Source organism: Staurois parvus, unplaced genomic scaffold, assembly GCF_062004578.1.
Source record: "Staurois parvus isolate SC_StPar_1 unplaced genomic scaffold, SC_StPar_1.0 ptg001188l, whole genome shotgun sequence".
Lineage (NCBI taxonomy): Eukaryota > Metazoa > Chordata > Amphibia > Anura > Ranidae > Staurois > Staurois parvus.
The window spans coordinates 1,042,182-1,059,063 of NW_028318984.1; the positions used below are offsets into that span (position 1 = coordinate 1,042,182).

At 39.7% G+C, this 16,882-nt stretch overlaps 1 protein-coding gene across 1 annotated transcript in view; it reads left to right on the forward strand.

The window, feature by feature from the left end:
* Positions 1–16,882, forward strand: part of PLCB2 (phospholipase C beta 2) — a 214,294-nt gene that overhangs the window by 70,404 nt on the left and 127,008 nt on the right. The window contains exon 3 of the mRNA XM_089659782.1: positions 3,019–3,087. Within this exon, the coding sequence (XP_089515908.1) occupies positions 3,019–3,087 (69 nt within the window). The remainder of the gene's footprint in view (positions 1–3,018; positions 3,088–16,882) is intronic.

Consider the following 16,882-nt stretch of genomic DNA (forward strand, 5'->3'; position numbering starts at 1 on the left):
ATCTTGTGGTGAACCCTCTGTATTCACTCTGGTGAAGTCTTCTCTTGATTGTTGACTTTGACACACATACACCTACCTCCTGGAGAGTGTTCTTGATCTGGCCAACTGTTGTGAAGGGTGTTTTCTTCACCAGGGAAAGAATTCTTCGGTCATCCACCACAGTTGTTTTCCGTGGTCTTCCGGGTCTTTTGGTGTTGCTGAGCTCACCGGTGCATTTCTTCTTTTTAAGAATGTTCCAAACAGTTGTTTTGGCCACACCTAATGTTTTTGCTATCTCTCTGATGAGTTTGTTTTGTTTTTTCAGCCTAATGATGGCTTGCTTCACTGATAGACAGCTCTTTGGATCTCATCTTGAGAGTTGATAGCAACAGATTCCAAATGCAAATAGCATTTGAAATGAACTCTGGACCTTTTATCTGCTCATTGTAATTGGGATAATGAGGGAATAACACACACCTGGCCATGGAACAGCTGAGAAGCCAATTGTCCCATTACTTTTGGTCCCTTAACAAGTGGGAGGCACATATGCAAACTGTTGTAATTCCTACACTGTTCACTTGATTTGGATGTAAATATCCTCAAATTAAAGCTGACAGTCTGCAGTTAAAGCACATCTTGTTCGTTTCATTTCAAATCCATTGTGGTGGTGTATAGAGCCAAAAATTTTAGAATTGTGTCGATGTCCCAATATTTATGGACCTGACTGTATATCTACAGCCACTCCTGTGTCTAAGTTTTCGCATACCGCCTCTCAAAAAGAAATCAGATTTTTTGACAACTTTGTTGTTTCATACATCCATACTGGCTATTGCTTAAAATATTATTTTCTGGAAAAATATTTTTTTTATTTAACGCTCAAATATCTTCCTGACTAAAACAGTTAAAATAACTGGTCTGTAAAAAGAAGCAAGATGGAACAGCGCTACACATTGAGATATAAAAAATGCAGGATGATCGAACCGTATTACAAAAACGTCCAATGATAACTATTTCTCACATCTATAACACAAATATACATTCAAATATAGAGACATTGAGTAAAAAAAGTCCTTAATATTAATTTTCTAGATTTACATCACACCAGTTCATCCTTGAGGGACAAGTGTAAAACACCACTCATATGCATCCACCAACATCAGCCTGTTATCGCTGTATGATATACTGTGACTTTGGTCACTATGCGCTTTAATCCTTTTTTTATACCCTGGGTAACTGGGAATCTTCCTCCGGATCAGTAAGTGGTTCCTCTGCATGCCTCTCAAGGATCATGGATGTATGTTCAAAACATAATAAAAAATCATAATGTACTCCGTATAAAAGCACATTTATTAAGAAATAGATAAAAAGCCACTCACGAGTAACGTGCACTAGGCTGGTGCACTGCAGGATAAACGTATGTCTGCACAATGTTACCAGTGTGAGAACCACACCTTGTGAGAGACCAGAGTCATTGGCTGTAGCGTGTTCCAACCGCTGGATATAGATATGCACTCTACCCCACTCCTAGGTTAGTCTCATGGAAAAAGTCCGAAAGGATAGTCTTAACATCACCAGCTCCTCGCCCTTACACGTTACGCCAAACGTGGGTTAGTCAGAGGGGCTAGTATGTAGTTACTTGGCAAAGACTTTGATACTTTTTTAAATATAGGAACTACACTATGCCAGTCATTAAACAATCTCTAAAAATTAGAAACAATGGCCTAGAAATAACGCTGCTCAAGTCTTTGATGACCCACGGGTGTAAATCATCTGGTCCAGGTGCTTTATTCACCTTAATTTTGTCCAAGTGTTTCTGGACCATATCCGTTTTGAGCCATTATAGATCATTTGGGGCTATGTCAATACAATCCCCATTAGGAACTTGAGTTCCCCCATTTTTCTTTGCATACAGATCCCAATTTGATTGCAGATCAATGATTTGAGGACAACTTCCTTCTATAGAAAATACTACAACAATGGCAGATGAATGACTGTGGTTCAGCCGGAACCCTGACCGTCTCTTTAGCAATGTACAGCAACTAGTAGGAGCTCTAAGTTCCCTAAGTGTTTAAAATACCATCCCACCTGGCTATGGTATCTGATCCCAGAACTGCCCCCTGAAGGCTTGCCGGAACGTGCACCCAGCAGACTTCTCCCTTCTAGGCCCTGGGAGTGTAGAGGTACTCACACTGTCCTTATCCTGCAGCTGTGGATAGAACTGGTTTCCAGCCTCTGTAGCTGGGCTGGTTCCTCTCCAGGCTTTGCAGGCTGTCATTCCCCAGTGGATTGTAGGAGTGTGGAGCTCCTCCTGCCTGGAAGCAGAGCCCCCTTCTTCCACAGCTCCCTCCTAGGCTACGCAGCAGCATCTCTGAGCAATACATCTTCCACCCAGCTCCCCTGCTGACTAGGCTGTGTCACATTTATGAGCTGATCTGCCACATTCCCAGGTCTCCTGACTGGGATTGGCCAGACTCTCCTAAATATGCAGATCAGCCCCTCCTCGCTTTTGCCTACTGACTTCTGGAAGCTTCTCCAAGTTTCTAGACTGGGGGAGGTACCAGAGTACTGACCTATAGAGCCCTTCAGCCCTGACCTGAAGTAACCCTCTGGCTAAACCCAGGCTTCTAGCAAGGCACAAATTACTCAACTATATAAACCAGAGGGAGCTGCATAGAAAAAAAAACTCCTTTTTGCCTCTGCCAAATACAAGTCTACCCTGCCTAGTGATAAATTCAGTCCTGAAATACAGAGCCTAAATTGGTTCATGAAGCTTGAAGTTAATTCATCCCTCATACAATGGAGGAGACCATTCTGTGAATGGACCAATGTTCCTCAAAATGTTGGCTATCCTTTACCTATGATATAGTCTGAAAAGTTGTGATTGAACTGACTGTTAGCACAAAGAAAGCACTTGGCAGTCTTTCAGAGTATAGCTGAACTGAATACTAGCATGATTAAATCATCTCCTGTTCATTATTTTGCATAGCATATTACATTTTCTGTTGCTGCTCTTTCAAATGTGATTTATGATTTTTGCAGGAAATTGAATTTATTGAATTAACCAGTATCCGAGATACAAGATTTGGAAAATATGCCAAAATCCCAAAGGTATGATGTTATGAAAATCACTGAATGTTGAAAACTGTTAGCTCCATTAAATTGGCTACCAGCACTTAGCTCTTATTTGTAGAATCACATTTAGACTAGCCTCTCTATTTAACTTGTAACTCATGTGAAATCAGAGACTTTTGGGGTACCATGTTAATTGAAACCCACTTTTTTAGAAAAATGTATATATCAACAAAAATGTATGTTACACCTCAAAACCTACAGTATACCCTTATTCAGTTCCTGTATGATTTTATACTGCATCCTTTTGTTGAAGAGTCATAGGGGGAGATTCACTAGAGCACACAGAATCTAGTGCAGCTGTGCATACTAACCAATCAGCTTCCAGGTTTTATTGTCAAAGCTTAATTGAATAAGCTGAAGTTAGAAGCTGATTGGTTACTATCCACAGCTGCACCAGATTATATGTGCACTAATTTTAGTAAATCCCCCACAATCTAATCCAAATATGATCCAAGCAATCAAAGCACATGTGGAAAAGAGGCAGGTAGAAGGTGATTCTTCAGGAGATCATAAAATTCTACAGAAATTGAGTAGCGGTATGTGGCTGTGGAGGTCAACCAGGGCAGCAACATCCAATCGGACTGTTGCTCCCCTAGTGACACCTATAGGTTCTTCAGAGCAACACAGCTCCTCCTCCTCAACCTCCATTCCCCTCTGCACAGCACCACTTACAGCGAGGAGAGTGAACTGCACCTGCCTACAGGTACAGGTTAAGAGGTGTAACATGCTTTTTGCTTGATCTGTTGTTTCTATGATGAACTTCAAACAGACATAATAATGTTTTCTATAAGAATTTTCAATCCTAAAAATGTTTTTAATAAATATATGATTTTTTTTAAAGAAATGAAGTGGTTAAATGTGATTCATATAGTATAATAATATATGGCACATAATGTATATTGTATGGTATAACTCTTACTTTGCAGCCTACTGTATGTAGAAGGAGTTTTTGTAAATAAAATAACTTGTATTATGCACAGTATTATAACCACAGTAAAGGCTACAAGTTGATGGCATCAGTTTGACTTGCAGCTGACATTTCTCTGAACTGCATTTGACCTGCAGAAAGCATGTTTTGCATGCCCATGAACTTGCACGGGAATGCATACTTTGCTAGAAGTAGACAAAGCCCATTGACGCAGGCCTTTAATATAATTAGTGCTTTTGCTACTACCTAGTATATGGGTATGAGAACCAATATTTTAAAACACCTGATTTTTCATCCAACTAAATATTCACAATGCTGGTGTTAAGCTATCAACCTCCATTATAGAATGTCTGTTCATTATAATATCAAAATCTATTAAATAGAATGATGAGGCCTTTAACGAATGACTACTATATACGCTGAAATAGATTCTAGTTTACGCTCAAGTAGCTCCAGTGTAATACATCTTAATAAGACTTACAGAATAAGCATGAGTTAGCATATATTAGGTTTGAAATAAATACATCATACCTGAATATGTATAATCTAGTAATAGGTTGCATGTTTTGAGTTAGATTGTTGTTGGAGAGGCGTTATAGAAAGAGAAAATGTGAAGTCAGCAGAAAAATTCCTCTGAAGGAATAACCAAAAATGAAAAACAAAATCTGAAAAATAAAAGTATAGGCATTTATCATCTTTAAAACTGATCACGAAGTTGTAATTTCTTTTGGTTTTTAGTCCATGTGTGTCTATTTATGGATGATTTGGAATATTGCATACTAGTATAGCCAGGTGCTGGGCTACTAGTATAGCCAGGTGCTGAGACATCATATTTTTATTCTTCTCTCCCTCTACTGAGATACTGATGCTATGCTGCACCATTCTGCTCCAGACAGCAGGGGGAGAGCTAAAATCAAGCAGGGCCATAGAGTTAGAATCCTGAGAATTGTAGTTTGAGACGGCAATTATAAATGAGGAAAATGGACTCCTTACTCTACAGATCCCAATAGACACTGCACAGTAGAAGGAGTGGAGAGATGATTTTTATTAAACTGTAGGGGAAAGCTCTTACTCTTGGTGCCAAGGGAGAGAGAGAGCACCCTTGCTTGGATATTCACCTGCCAGTGGGAGACCATACTGGCAGATCTGAGCCTGAGAGTAGGAGGGAGAACATCTGGGGGCAGCTCAGCACCACCCACATAACAGCACCTGCACCGCTGCCGCAGGGAGATTGGAGCATCCACTCACCCTCTGCTTCCCACCGCTGATTACTGGAGGCTTTTGGGGTGAGATGGTGGCTGAGCTGTCATTGCAGCATCCCAGGGACTGGTGAGAGGGCTATTTGTCCATAACTGACACTGCTTGCAGGGACTGAGCCATTGAGAGCAGGATACTAAAGTGTATCCAACCCATACTGCACTCTATACCGCTCTTTTTCCAAACCTAGACTGCACCTATACCAACCCTATACTAAACCTTTACTGTATCTAAACAACATCTACCCTGCACCTGTGCTGCAGCTATACCATACCTTTACTGTACCTATACTGAATGCAGGTTACTGGGACTGTCGTCAAGTACATCAATACTCTTAAAGGGCCCCAACATTAGCAGGCAGAAGAACTCCTCAAAGGACTGCCCCTCCCACAATAATTATTCATAAAGTTCCCTTTTTCCCCTGCCCCCTCCTTATCATTCTCCTTTTCCTAGACAGTGCATATCCAGTAGGTCTAGGACAGTATCATTCCAGCACTCAGTAAATTAAACTTTATTACTGCTTACTGGTGCACTTCAGGTGGCCTTGCTACTACTTGTGTTGATCTGGACGCCAAATGTCATCCTATACCTAGTCCTTACTGTTAAACAGTTTGTTAATTAGTGTTATTTCCATCATCAATCCATATTATGCTTGCCTTGTTACCAGTCATTGGGTGACAATATATTAAAGAAACAAGAATTCTAGAATTCAGAGGGGAGCTCAAAGGCACCTACATCCCAATTGGCAACAAAGAAAGATAAAGAAGAGGAGAATGAACTCCTCACTGAAGCAAAAAAGTTAACGGGACTTTAAAGGTACCAACAATAATGAGAAAATAGTGACTAAAAATATAACATTTATTTCAATTGTTTAAAAAGTTTAGAAATATGAAATATATATTTGAGTATCCACACTTGGTGATGATACTTAATGAATAATCAATATCCGGTGCGTTATTTCTCAACATGTTTTGCCTATTTTAAGGCTTCTTCAGGAGATATTGAACCTATAACAACAAATCATGTCAATTACAAAATATGACAATAAACATATTAACAAATCAGATAACCACAATACACACGTTAATGCCAAAGACATAGTAATCAATAATTCATAAATAGGTCTCAAAAATCGATGAAGGGCACTTACAAGCCAAAGCATAACTGGCTCAATAGTACGGATTGTTTGTAGGCCAATTAGTAGGTGGTTTAGAAGAACAAAAAGTTCTAAGATCAGCCTGGACATAAAGACAGCTCAAATGGTTGGTAACGAAAACCATAAGTTAAATGCAAAAGTATATAAAAAGAGAACACTCAATCAACTGCCACCCAATATTCTAGGTTTAATTAATAGCTTAAAGCAAAAAAAACTTGTTTTTTACCTTGGTAAGATAGAAATATATCAAAAAGGATTCGATGAACACTACTGATCAATGCCATACCAGTAACAGTACATCAAAGACAAAAAGGGCCAGAAATACCAGTCCAATTGGAACACTGAAACAAGATATGTGTAGTGAATTAGAAGCAGAGATCAGATGAAACAAATCAACCTGCCAGTAGTAAAAAGACTCAAGAAGGTAATAATACTACTAAATTTACCTCAATTAAGTAATTTAGGAAAACCAAAGAGAGAGGTGGCAGTGATAGACCAGGGCTATATAAAAGCCCAATCCTCAAAGGGAAACGGAGCAAAGGAGCACTTCAGCAGTCACATGACTGACCAGCCCTAAAGCATACCTAAATTTAAAAAAAATACTAGTCTTTATGTGTGTTGCCTGCTTTCATTTTCTTTTTTTCAAGCTTTTTTTCTCCTTTATTTCCATCTGGTGATCCTGCTAGTGTTAGTGCATTGAATCTCATGCTGTAATCAAATGCTAATTCTATAGTAGAATAAAAATAAAATCCCCATTTGGAGGTCAGCATTAAAGTGTATGTAAAGACAAAGTTCTGTTTCTTTTTTTGGAATAGGGGACAGTTAGATTTATCCTCTCTATTTATCCTTTGACCACTTTTACTGAGAAAAAAAATGACAAGAAATCCAAAATTTTAAGTTTTCTTAAGAACAAGGAATAAGGAGAAATTTTCCATTTAAGACATTTGGTAGAGATGGTTAAAAAAGAAGTTCAGGATTTTTTTTTTGTTAAATTATACTTACCCGCTGGCTCTAAGACTGAGAACTGAACGATCTGACCCCCCCCCCCCAGCGCTCATTGGAGCACTAGGCTGTGGAGGAGGTGGGAGCGACTGCATCAGGCTCTCAGCAGATCACTGAGAGGCTGAGACATCTACCGGTCCAGCGGTCTTTCCCCAGCCTGGACCGACTGTATGACAACAGCCGACAGCATACTTAAGCCCGCTGGCTTTTTTTTACCAATCATACTTAACTAGATTGATGCAGGATTGATCCAATGCTGCATCTGTCCCCCGCTGATCACTCAGTTCTCCCTGCAGCTCTAAGCAGACAGCAGTGATTGTCATTTACCGCTGTCTGCTCTCCCCCCCCAGTACTCACTGGAGCGCTGGGCTGTGGAGGGGGCAGGATCTTTTCCCGGCCTGGACTGGCCCAGTGAAGTCAGCTGACAGCGGACTTTATCCTGCTGTTGGCTAAAAACGGGTCACAGGAGTGCGGAACGAACTGCTCTCCTAAGATCCATAGGAGAAGTATGGCCAAACGAGCTTTGGCTTTACTTCTGCTTTAAGTATCCCCAATGAAAGACAACAACAAAGGACCTCAAAGAAGTCTAAACTCTTCACTACACTATTCAGAACCCAAAAAGAAAGGTTTTGCTTTTGAATACACTTTAAAGATCAACTCCACTTTCCTTGAGAAAAAAAGCATTCTGGGTGATCTATGTACTGTACATTGCTCAGATTTTAACAAACTTTGTTGCAGATTCCTACCTTTTAGTATTCTGAAGAAATAGCTGTTTGTCTGTGTTCATGTGCAAAACAAATGTGAATGGGAGTGATTTCATACTTATCAATCATCTGTTGCAGCTGCCGGGCTCTAATAAGGAGAGTGGTGAAGTCTGCATTCCTCTAGATATGATTTCCTATTGGGAGTATCTCACCAAAAATGACATTTTTTGTTGCAGGAGATGTCCAAAATCTGACTGTATCTTAGTGAGGATTTCTAGGGGAATCAGTGAGCCAATCACACAAGCAGGAAATGACATATCTGGGGGGGGGGGGTTTCTGTACACCATCTGTGTACAGAACCACTGCAGGTTGCACATTGAAAAGGATAGGTACCATTTAAAAACATTTAATTACAATATGACTTGTGTCACAATTATATATATATACTGTATATATATACACAATTATTATTTTTTTATTTTTTTTCCACGAAAGTGGAGTTACCCTTTAAAGGGCAAGAAGGCCAAACTTTGGCATATGAAGCAGGCCTTCAATAAAAGGCACCCTGCAAGTAGATTGGTAGCACCAAATTACAAAGCAGTGGATGATTTTATATGGAAGAAACAGCAGCTAGTGGCAGAAATCTACATTTCACGGATCAGTCTGACCCTGCACAAGTCTCAGTTTAGCAACACAAAGTCAATTATTTCTAATTGCCACATTTACAGGCAATAACCTGAAATGACTTTACAGAGCACCACTGTTAAATTCCAATAAACCTATAGCATTCATTTAGAAATCAGTTGTTTATTGCTCAGATTTTTCTAAACCAAAAGGAAATGAACTATGTTTGCTTGTTAAGGGCTAATGTTATAAATGGGCTACACAAGAAAAATGATTGCTGACTCAGTTGAATGAACTTCATGATCCATTTGTTCTTTCCGTTGCAGATGCACACAAAATTTAAATGCAATGGTACTGCGGTTAGTTTTAGGAGCAGGACCTTTAGCCCATGTTTGTGCTTGGATTTTGCTAAAATTTGCATACAAGGATATGATTACTAAACTGATTTGCACAGGAAAGGTAACTAGGGAAATCGCAAGAGAAAAATACATTTCTCCTGTTAAGCAGATGTGGTTTGTTGTTTTAAAGTTTTCCTCAAATTGGTTTCTGATTCTGAGTTCAAGTACCCAACCAGCACGTATACAGAGAGCGGACTAGGTTACTCTGTCACATGAACCTTCTATTTTGTGTAAATGGAAATACAAATACATCTTTATAGCCCACATGAAGCTTTTCTCTTTTATTAGGTTTGTTGGCAATAAAATAAAGCCATAATTTAGTATTAAAATAAAGCATATGGTTTAAAGATAGAAATGCACGTTTGGGAGATATATTAGACAAAGGGCAGTTATATACTTTTCAAGAATTGAAGAATAAAAGGAATTTGTTTTTTGTTTTAGATAAACTGAGATATTACCAATTGGGACATTTTGTCTCAACACTTCCTCAGCCTCTGAGGATAACGGGGGGCATGGTCCCTATTTGAAAGACTGCTGAGCTCCAAGACAAGCTGTGGACATATAACATCTAGGATTTATAAGATCCTACTTGAATTGGAGCGAGCTGGGTCAGTGTCGTTCTTGGAGGGTTGGGAAAGAGAATTGGGTATAAATATGAATGATCACCAGAAGAGGAAAATGTTTAAGTTATTGCACGAGGTGACGAACACGAACATAGTAGAGATGAATTATAAATGTTTGTCTAGATGGTATTGTACACCGAGTTTGGCACATAAACAGAGAGAAGAAGTATCACCTTTATGTTGGAGAGGATGTGGGGCAATAGGACAATGGCACATATATGGTGGGAATGCCCAAAAATTCTGTAATATTGGCAGGAGATAATTTATCATATAAAGGAGATTTGGGGGACATCTATGCAGAAGGATCCATGGGTATGTCTTTTCTATAGAACAGAGTTGTCGGTAAAACAATATAGAAACAGTTTATTATATCATTGGATTGGTGCAGCAAGTTTATTTCCTAGGTTTTGGAAGGCCCAGGATCCACCAACAATGAGGTATAGGATAGACAGAGTAGAATATGTTAGTAGGAAGGAGGAACTTTGTTACATGGAGAAAGATGAAATGGAAAAGTTTAGAAAGATTTGGGGTAAATGGTATGAGTTTAGAACCTCAGAAAAATACTTAAAAATGAAAGGTCCCCCGATAGTAGTACTATTATTATTATTATACAGTATATAAAAAGCACCAATGGTTCGCTCAGCGCTGTACATTACAAAGGGGGACAGAACATGTGACAGAACAATAACAATACAATGCAAAACATGAGGGGATCGAGGGCCCTGCTCTTTCGAGCTTACAATCTAGGAGGGAGGGGATGGTGGCACAGGAGGAGATAGCTGTGGGGGATGGAGTGGTTGGAAGAGTGGAGGAGGTCGGCAAGTTAGCAGGGGGTGGGGTAGGCTTCCCTGAAGAGATGGGTTTTCAGGGTGCACCTAAAGGAGAGGAGAGTAGGTGATAATCTGATGGGTTGGGGCAGGGAGTTCCAGAGGATCAGTGACACCCTGGAGAAGTCCTGGAAGGAGGCATGGGAGGGCATGGGAGGAGGAGACCAGGGAACTAGAGAGAAGGAGGTCTTGTGAGGAGCGGAGTGTGCGTGCTGCGCGGTACTTGGATATTAGGTCAGTGATGTAGTTCGGGGCAGTGTGGTGGACAGCTTTGTACGTCAGTGTTAGGATTTTGAATTTGATCCGTTGCGCAATCGGAAGCCAGTGGAGGGATTGGCAGAGGGGGGTGGCGGAAATGGAGCGGTTGGAAAGGTGAATGAGTCTGGCAGCCGTATTCAGGATCGACTGAAGCGGGGATAGCCAGCGGCAAGGCAGGCCAGTGAGGAGGGAGTTGCAGTAGTTGAGTCGTGATATGATGAGGGAGTGGATGAGCTGTTTAGTGGTTTCTGGGGTTGGGAACGTGCGTATTTTGGTGATGTACTAGTACTAGAGAATTTAAATGGTTAAAGAGATCTATATATATGACTAGATTAATAGGAGGCGAAAGAGAGGATAAGATGAGATTGGACAGGGGTGTGTTGGGGTGGGTATGGGGATAAAGTTTATATGTATGATGTAAAAATATTTATGATGGTTTTGTAAGGTATTTTTTTCTTAAAAGAAAATGTAATAAAAGATATAATGGAAAAAAAAAGAATATGACAACGGAGCCAGATCACCCACAAGTCAAACTAGGCAGGCGTTTGGGGTACAGTGGATGTCCAGGGGGCCCAACTACAACCTTCATGCTCTGCAGTAAACCAGGGAGATTGTGCAGTTGTTCAAAGCTGTACACCTACCTGTCACGTCACAAAGGAGGGTGCACTTATGGGCAGCTGCTGTCTGATTGGACAGTCTATCGCACAATAGACAATGCCAGTTGGGTGAGTTCTGTTTGCCTACTGCAGTTCTTATCAATGCGAATTGAAGGGATGGGAGCTGCTCCCTTACCCCATTATCCCTTAATCCTGCTCTGTGCATCAGGCATTATCACAACTCCTCTGGAATCAGAATCTTTAAAGCAGTAGTAAACTCTACATTTAATATTCCCCATTAAACTTTTTATTAAACAATATACAAATGAATGTGTGCAGAATTATTCTAATCTTCGCCATTTTGTCGCAATCTGCTGCTTTTCCTTTACTGACATCACCAGCACATGCTCATTTGTGCCCCTATTCACGGCATGCTTTTTGTGCCATCAGGCCATTCATGAACATTCACCCAACTGGCATTGTCTGTTGTGCCATAGACTGTCCAATCAGACAGCAACTGCCTGTAACTGCACCCTCCCTTGCACTGCAATCATGCGAAAGTACAGGTCCATTCACAATTTCCTGCAGCTAGGAAGTAATGCACACGCGTAAAATTGCGGCCATGAATGACAGAAAGGACAGAAGTAAAATGTTAAGACTTGTCTCCAGAACAAGAAGTCAGGGGGAGAACATCTTTTCTGAGGACAACTGTCTAAGAGGGCAATTCTCATTTGGAAGTTTTCCTTTAATTTCCTGTTACCTCTCTGGGACAGGAAGTGAAGAAAATTTCTCAAAATGGTACGCAAACAGCAAAAAATAACTTTCCAGGGTTTTAACCGATCCCTACCCTATTTAAAACTAAAGCAATTTGGCTATAAACATCTTTAAATATTCTGGCTGTTTGTAATGTCTCCATATCTTATAATATCTAGTTTGATATACCAGTCAATAATTCTGTTGGTGTCAGCTCTACATTTAAATTACCGGGCTTATACCATTTCTGTGGCTGTTGTGAAAAGTTGCCCCTTCTCCCTGTTGTCTTTACTTATTTTATATTATGGAAAATAAAACCAGGATGTGATGAAACAGGCAAATGTGGCTGGGAACCCTCAAAACGTCCAAGTGGAGTGAAGCAGATTTGAAAATTATATAAGGGGCAACTTGATTCTAGTGTATCTATGCCATATAAGGGACATATGGATTTAGCTGACCATGCTCTTGTTATAACTGAAATATCCCTTTTATCTGGGCTAGCCCTTTAAGAATCGGTATTAGAACAGTAGATCGGTATTATGGGCAGCACAGTGGCTAAATGGTTAGCATTTCTGCCTGGCAGTACTAGGGTCGCTGGTTCGAATCCCAGCTGTGGCACCACCTGCCTGGAGTTTGCATGTTCTCCCTGTGCTTGCGTGGGTTTCCTCTGGGTACTCTGGTCTCCTCCCACACTCCAAAGACATGCTAGTAGGTTAATTGGCTCCTGTCTAAATTGTCCCTAGTATGTGTATGAATGTAAGTTAGGGACCTTAGGTTGTACACCCCTTGAGGGTTAGGGACTGATGTGAATGTACAATATATATGTAAAGTGCTGTGTAAATTGATGGTGCTATATAAGTACATGAAATAAGTAAATATATAGGCAAAATCTGCCCAGACAACAATATCTGGAGACTTAGGTTAAGTCAAAACCAACCTTGTCAGGCAACAGTCATTTTCAGGTAATACAAGAAGTCCATGCTCCCTAAAAGCAATCTTTATGCTGATTTCACTGCTAAGTAAGTCACTGACCTGGAACAAGCAGGACACCTGAATTGAACATTTTTGAAAGTCATGCTCTATTAATAGAAGTCAAGTAGTGCAGCAGGATACAAACAGCAGACAGGGTTCTTACCTTCAAAAACAGTGGCTTGCAGTTATCATACATTTTAAATGTGACTGTGAACAGAATTGTGACAGCACTACTCAATGTGCATAAACGTCTGAATATGTTAAAAATATACAAACAAAAAAACAACGTATCTTCTCTCAATAAAAACTATACATATTACCAAATTGCTAAATTACTAAATAAGTAACAATTCATCAATATGTGGAAAGATTTTTTTTATGTGCATCCAGAAAGTCCATCAATCCAAGTAAAGTGTCTTGTGCTCCAGAATTAAAGTGCATAAAAACAGTGCATCCAGAAAAGTGCTCAGAAGTGCTTGGCATTGTGTGCTAACGGTGAAACTGCCTTTTTGGGGGGAGAAGATCAAGGATTCAACATGTCCATTGTTATTCAATATTTGCTGTTTTTGACCGCATGATCTGTGGTCATATTTTCCGGTAAGAGGCTGTGAATGGTGATGGTGGAGAATTCTTTCTTTTTTCTTGTTGGCGGCACATCACTTATTGAAGATATGGTTTTTATCACATGGTCACATTTACTGGACTTTTTTGAGGACTTGAATGTATTAATTTGTCATTATATTTTTTGCATTAGTGGTATGAATTAGCGCTCAGGGGTGGACTGACAACTCATAGGGCCCCCGGGCAATAGGGGATCATGAGGCCCTTGTGTCCTTGCCCACACTCAAAGTACACCCAAAAATGCCTATAAAAAGGTACCAGGGGCATTTCATGGGGCCCCCTACTGACCCGAGCCCTCGGGCAGTACCCGAGTGCTCGAATGGTCAGTCCGCCCCTGTTAGCGCTACATTTTTGCTTTTCATTGGATGCTAATGCTGAGTCTATGATCTACTAGGACCCCCGCGATCCTTTTCCATCCTGCATTCACGCAGAGTTTCCCCCCTTAACAGGTAACTTCATTCATATGTTTAGCTCCCAAGAGTATTACTTTACATTTTTCAATAATAAATCTCATCTGCCCTATGGCTGTCCACCCCACTGTTCTAAGTAACATCTGTTACATCTGAATGTTCACAATGGCTTTGTGGGGGAGTTGTGGCAGTATGTAGATTAGTAACGTTTGCTCTAACAAAGTATGATAATGCAATTGATTCATAAATTGTAGGCAGAGTAATTGTAATAGTGGTATTATTGTGGTGCAGAAAACCCCAGCAGAGTGATCTCATTGCTAGGCACCAGCCAGATGTTCGTCCAGTACAAATATATTAGGTCTGAGTGGACTTTTTGCCTTTTACTTTATACAAACAGTTTCGACATTTTCAAGAGCTTCTCAGCTCATCTCTTTGAAAGTTATTCAGTGTCGCACTATATTACAATAAAAGTCTGGCATCATGTGAAAGCTGTTTAACCTATTTACTGCAGTAAGGCATATTCCACTATTATGTTACAAGTAGAATTAATACTAAATAGTTAATGCAATACAGACCTTTGAGAAAACATATATTGTATTGTTCACATTCAACCAAATATGCAGCACTGACGACACCTACTGGTGGATCACCATATTTATAGTTCTATATGCTGTACAAACTCCTCCATTGCTGTATTTGTACTAAATGGCATGTTATAGCTCCAGAGTTACATAGTTACATAATTGGTCAGGTTGAAAAAAGGCGCAAGTTCATCTAGTTCTACCAACAGAAAAAAAAATTGAAAGCCTACATATACACAATCCTATACCCACAGTTGATACAGAGGAAGGCAAACATCCCTATAAAGTATGATTCAATTCGCTCCAATAGGCAAAGGAAAATTCCTTCCTGATCCCCCAGAAGGCAATTGGATATTCCCTGGATCAACAATCCCTGGTGTTATTACTTATAAATGCTAGTATGCAGTTATAGTTTGTGCATTTAGGAATGCATCCAGCTCTTTTACAAAACAATCTACTGAGCTGGCCAAAACTAGTTCTTGATGGAGTCTATTCCACATTTTCACAGCTCTTACTGTCAAGAAGCCTGTCTGTATGAGATGGTAAAATCTATTTTTCTCCAGACATAAAGAGTGCCCCCTTGTCCTCTATAATGGCCTGAAAGTGAATAACTCTACAACGAGTTCACTATATGGACCACTGATGTATTTATACATGTTGATCATACACCCCCTTATGTATTTATACATGGTGATCATATCCCCCCTTATGTATTTATACATGGAGATCATATCCCCCTTATGTATTTATACATGTTGATCATATCCCCCCTTATGTATTTCACATGTTGCTCATATCCCCCCTTATGTATTATACATGGAAATCATATCCCCCCTTATGTATTATACATGGAGATCATATCCCCCTTATGTATTATACATGGAGATCATATCCCCCTTATGTATTATACATGGAGATCATATCCCCCCTTATGTATTATACATGGAGATCATATCCCCCTTATGTATTATACATGGAGATCATATCCCCCTTATGTATTATACATGGAGATCATATCCCCCTTATGTATTATACATGGAGATCATATCCCCCCTTATGTATTTCACATGTTGATCATATCCCCCCTTATGTATTTCACATGTTGATCATATCCCCCCTTATGTATTTCACATGTTGATCATATCCCCCCTTATGTATTTCACATGTTAATCATATCCCCCCCTTATGTATTATACATGGAGATCATATCCCCCCTTATGTATTATACATGAAGATCATATCCCCCTTATGTATTACACATGGTGATCATATCCCCCCTTATGTATTTATACATGGAGATCATATCCCCCTTATGTATTTATACATGTTGATCATATCCCCCCTTATGTATAATACATGGAGATCATATCCCCCCTTATGTATTATACATCGAGATCATATCCCCCTTATGTATTTATACATGTTGATCATATCCCCCCTTATGTATTTATACATGGAGATCATATCCCCCCTTATGTATTTATACATGGAGATCATATCCCCCCTTATGTATTATACATGGAGATCATATCCCCCCTTATGTATTTCACATGTTGATCATATCTTTCCTTATGCATTATACATGGAGATCATATCCCCCCTTATGTATTATACATGGAGATCATATCCCCCCTTATGTATTATACATGGAGATCATATCCCCTCTTATGTATTATACATGGAGATCATATCCCCCCTTATGTATTATACATGGAGATCATATCCCCCTTATGTATTATACATGGTGATCATATCCCCCCTTATGTATTATACATGTTGATCATATCCCCTGTTATGTATTTATACATGGAGATCATATCCCCCCTTATGTATTTATACATGGTGAACATATCCCCCTTATGTATTATACATAGAGATCATATCCCCCCTTATGTATTTCACATGTTGATCATATCCCCCCTTATGTATTATACATGGAGATCATATCCCCCTTAGTATTATACATGGAGATCATATCCCCCTTATGTATTATACATGGAGATCATATCCCCCCTTATGTATTTCACATGTTGATCATATCCCCCCTTATGTATTATACAT